Source organism: Mytilus galloprovincialis, chromosome 12 (assembly GCF_965363235.1).
Source record: "Mytilus galloprovincialis chromosome 12, xbMytGall1.hap1.1, whole genome shotgun sequence".
NCBI lineage: Eukaryota > Metazoa > Mollusca > Bivalvia > Mytilida > Mytilidae > Mytilus > Mytilus galloprovincialis.
The window spans coordinates 76,228,549-76,233,863 of NC_134849.1; the positions used below are offsets into that span (position 1 = coordinate 76,228,549).

At 31.9% G+C, this 5,315-nt stretch overlaps 1 protein-coding gene across 1 annotated transcript; it reads left to right on the forward strand.

The window, feature by feature from the left end:
* The first annotated feature begins 236 nt into the window (after positions 1 to 236).
* On the forward strand, positions 237 to 5,094 carry LOC143053768 (uncharacterized). Its single transcript, XM_076226547.1, has 4 exons — positions 237 to 845; positions 1,222 to 1,248; positions 2,839 to 3,025; positions 4,666 to 5,094. The coding sequence occupies exons 1-4, from the start codon at positions 237 to 239 to the stop codon at positions 4,935 to 4,937; spliced, it is 1,095 nt and encodes a 364-aa protein (XP_076082662.1). The 3' UTR covers positions 4,938 to 5,094.
* The last annotated feature ends 221 nt before the right edge of the window (positions 5,095 to 5,315 follow it).

The window sequence follows — 5,315 nt, forward strand, 5'->3', positions numbered from 1 at the left end:
ATTATATGTAGGCTGAAAGCATGTTAGACCGAAGTGTACTAACATAGTTATGGTGCAAATGACAGGCATAGTTTTATACTGTATTAATTCAATAATTTTTTAATATTTTGCCGTTTATTTGCACGTTTATGTCTGTTTTTGGGTTGGTTTTTTTTAGATCGACAAAGAAAAATAGGACAAATGCAAAGTTGTTTTATTAATCATTCTCATCAACAGTTCATGATATTTATTTCAGGATGGAAAGAGATGGATCAATTATGACAGATTTCATCCCTCAATCGCCTAATAAACGTACAGAATGCGAATACTGTCAATTCTGTTTAAGAAGCTTACAGTGTTACTTCAATTGTCCTCTAGTGAAATATGTCTTACACAACTTAAAGCATGAATATATGTTGAGTTGCAATGATCAAGACAAATGCATTAATGGGACATGTTGTACTTTGTGCCAAATCTGCGCCGATTCTCTTTGTGATAAATTATACAAAAGCAAGGCTAAACCACATAATTGTCAGCGCAGTTTTAATACTGATTCCGCTAAGCTAAATGATTGGCAAACAGAGATTTCAAGTCAAATTTTGCATGCATATTGTCATATAAATTTATACGATCAGCAAGTGATACATAAATCCTGTCCATTGGAGGGCGAATTGTCATCAAGTACCAAACATGACGGAATTTCTCAGGACGAATATGGCATGTTATTACCAGATATTATCAAGTTGCCTCTAGATCAAGACCCATCGTTTCATGAGGACGAGAAGAGACTAAAGAGAGCTCGAATGGATAGTTGTATCAATAAAGATACAACTAAGTTGTGTGACATTTATACGAAATTGTCAGAGGTGAATATCTATCCGGCATATGTATAGACGACTGAATACTTGCATATTTCTTTGACATCGTTTGATAGTACAGATATTGGAAGATAATTTTGAGAACTATAAACTCTGTTTGGTTCTGTTTGCGGGATCTCTTTTTATTTAACATAACACCATTCCTTAATATAGTCGAACGTCTCTATTCGTCTCTTTTTTACAAAAAAGGCGTGAAACTGATCGTGTAATTTTGGGGATTTTTCTCATAGTCAATGAAACTCGTAGAAGTTTAAACATTTTCTTGAACAAATGCAAAATTCATTTTCACTTTGTATTTATTGTTTCAGAATGTTACAACGTCTTTGCGTTATTACCAGTGTTTATATTTTGCTTTCCTTTACAGATTGAATCAAAGTTAAGCTTAATAGAGGTAAGAAATCATTGTTCAATTAATGATTGATGTTTGTGTTTATATGATATCAAAAAATCTAATTCATACAGATAGATCATCTACTACGAGATTGACAAAACTGTATAGCAATAATGCTTTCATGTAAAGATACTCTCCGAACAACAACACAATTATGTGATTTACATTTTAAGCTTTATGTAACCCTCTTTAAATTCTCTTACATAAACTTTTATTTATGGTTGTGGCCGATGAACTTTGTCTTGCTTGAATATATATATATTGTATCAGGCTGCACGAAATGTGATGCAAAATTTCCTTAATTTGGTTCGCTTATCCAGCATCATAAGACAATGTTAAATCAGGGTTGCGTTCAATATCGTAGCGGCTACGTAGTGCTACGTATATTTTAAAATTAATTTAAATGGAGAATTAATTTCATTCTTAATCATCACAAACCACATATGAAATCGTAACAAAAATACCTAACTCCGAGGTAGTTTCAAACAGATGAAGCTCATAAAAACGAATAAAAATCAAACGTTACAATTCATCAAATACAGAAATGAATCAGAAAAAAAAACATCTGTGATAATTCTTACTATGTACATTCTAATGAAACTGGTTATACAAATTGGGTTGTACAGCTAGCTAAACATTAAAGTGTATGACACTAGCAGTTTATACATCCATTTGATTGATGAGTTAAAGAATTTTTGATTCTGTTATTTGCTTGATACTTGTTAAAGGGACTTTCCGTTAAGTACCAGTCTTATCATTTGAATACTCCAGACGCACATTACGTCTACATAAGACCCATTAGTGACGCTCAGATCGAAATAGTTATAAAGCCAAACAAGTACAAAATCGAAGAATTGTGAGGATCCAAAATCCCCAAAAAGTTAAGAATATTCCTCGGATAAGTATTTTTTGTTATTTTGCTTTTTTATAGTTCCTCTTTTGACACACTAGGTACAACATATGACAATAATTGGAACCAAGCAGCAAAAACTGTGAAAACATTACACCACAGACCACAACAACTGACTAACAAACATAAAAATATATCTAACAAAAATGAAAACTAAACATCTATTTAAATTGATTGTTGATTTGACAAAGAAGCCAACAAAAAAGTGTCTTCAGATTTACTATTCATATTAAGGTACTAACATTATGAAACACTCGAGTAGAACAGACAATAGAGGTTTGGTGGCAATATACATTCGATCCGAATAAAATTGATACATTTTCATATACACAAAAAAATACGTATGAGTATCCTGCATTTAAGTTGAATATATTTCATTTAACTGAGACATTGTTCCATTATAATGTTTGCACATGGGAAAGAAATGACGAATAGTTTAGGTACACGAAAATGTCATTGCTGTATTAAAATATGTGCTCTTAATTTGTTTGTACATTTGCGTATTCTTTTGTTATTTGACAAATTATCTCCGTTTGTGATTTATTCAATATTAGGCCTTGTTTTATTACACTACAATATTCAATAAAATGATAGAAATTTGTGATCTGATTTATTTACCATGTATCAGCCCTGCTACAATACCTACAGTACTGTAAATATAGTTCAATTATTCATCCTAGGGAGTTACAAAACACGATAGAGCAGAAACAGAAAAGACTTTTCATGAAATACAGAAATCAAATGCGGAAATAGGGAAAAGGGTAAACGATTTGATTGAGAATGTTGCAATACTGAAGACGTCATATGAGCAGCTTAATGGTATGACAACTCACATGGACAAAGATACATCACGACAGAAAGAACGGGGTATTACATATGCAATTTTTCATTTTGTGCTTCTTTTATGTTTATTCTTTTTGGATTCTAACATTTCTGCATGAAAATTACAATTGACACCAGAAAACTAGAACCGAACGTAAAATTCACAAGAATATGACATGATTTCTTTACGTGAATTTAGAATGCACTCCACAAAAATAGAAATGTATAATGGTTTTAGTCAAATTTGAAAACTTAAATGTTATATAAAAAACTTAGTTTTGTAAATGCACGTGAACTAAATCATGTGATTTCCACGTGAGTGTAATTTTGATTCACCTGAAACTCGTATTAAATAGTTTCCGTGATTTGCATGCATAGGATCATTTGGAGATGAAGTTATGAAAAATATTTCATGAATCTGCAAATGTTTGAGTGAAATTTCCATGTGTAGTCAAAGACACTGTCGTGCTTATGTATCGTTTGCCTCTCCTTATGGACTTGCGTTTTTAAATCCCCCTTGGAGTTTTGTTAATACATTTCGTCATTCTAGTTGAAGGTATGATACCATACACAAAAAACCTTTTTCAGAACAGTAAAGGATATAGATACTCTCAGATTATGTCCTTTATAGCTTGCAACAAGTTATGGCTTTTGCTTAATCTTGAAGGCCTTATGGTGACCTATAGTTGCTAACGTTCATGTCATTTTGTCTCCGGTGAAGAGTTTTCAATTTGTCAATCATATAAAAATCGGGTGTATAAAATTATTTGTATACCTGTTACCTTTGGATGGCTATTATTCGTTTGTTTCTCTGTCCTATATTTTCTCCCATTTATCTGTTTATTTATTGTAACCCTGTCGTGTAATGCTGTAATTTTATTGTTATAATTAACACTGCAATTACAGCGGGATGTATGGCATGCCACAAAACCAAGTTCAACCCACCATGTTTTCATAAAATGTCCTGTACCAAGTCAGGAAAATGATCATTGCTACATTATAGTTCGTTTTTCTGTGTTTTACGTTTCGGTGTAGTGTCTGTGTTGTGTGGTAGTTCTCTTATACTTGATACGTTTCCCTCAGTGTTAGTTATATGTAAACCGGATTTGTTTTTTTCTCTATCGATTTTTGAATTTTGAACAGCGGTATACTGCTGTTCCTTCTATATACCATATCTTCCAATGTTTATATTTGTTGTAAGACACATCATACGTTTTTGGTGTGCAACTATGAGCAACGCTATTTCGTTTTTATCACTCTTTTCATCTCCGTAAGACTACAAGTAGCTGGTAACGGACATTTGTTATGACTTAATTCTTTGGACGCAGTTCTTTTTCTTCTTCTTCTTCTTCAAAGTTCTGTTTGTTATTCTACAAAACAGGATACAGGACAAGACGCCTAACATGCTATTAAGCTACATTGTTTCAGAAAATGGCAAATTAGTTCATGAAATATGATAAAACAAAAGATACATGTACAATGCTGAATTTTGATTATAACAAAATATTGTAAAAATATTGGATTGGAAATTAATAATAACATGTCACAAGAGGGAAATAGACCACAGTTGCATGAAATAAGTACAACGGACAATATGCTTTTTTTTTATTCGTACGAATCTTACAAATGTCCAAGGCCACATTTAATAATAATTTATTACAATGCAAACGTTTGTTTTATTTTAGGGGCATTTTTAGATGATTTACAATGCAATGCAAATAGGTCACAGTATAGATGTAGATGGTCTAATGAAGAAGATACGCCAAACTTTGTAAATGTACAGAATATTCGAGAACTCCATATGACTGTCGAACAGAAAAGTAATGCTACCTTTACCGTGTTCTCTCCAGGAAGCAACGTTCAAGTAGGAACTATTGTCATGGGTAATCAAAATATAACGTTAACGTCAGTTGATCAGGTGTCGCAAGTAACGTCCTACTCCAACACGATGCACTAGTATACTAGAACTTGAATAATTGAACAATTGAAACATGATATTAGAACATTTATATTGAACTGAAAGTTAAAAGTTACTTATTGGTCCACTGGGGCAGACGTATTATATATAAAGTAGTTATATTTTTTACAAATTTATATATTTATGCTGATTTACACAGGTCACAATAATAAACAATTTACTTACTTACTTACTTACTTACTTACTTACTTAATTACTTACTTAATTACTTGATTAATATAGACCTAATACACTTTAATTAGGTCTTTCAACCTTTTCGGTTGAAAGACCTATAGGTTTTGTTCTGATTATTAGGTCTTTCCACCTTTGAATTTGTTCTGATTATTATTTTTTTTTTTTTTTCTTCCGCCCAAATTT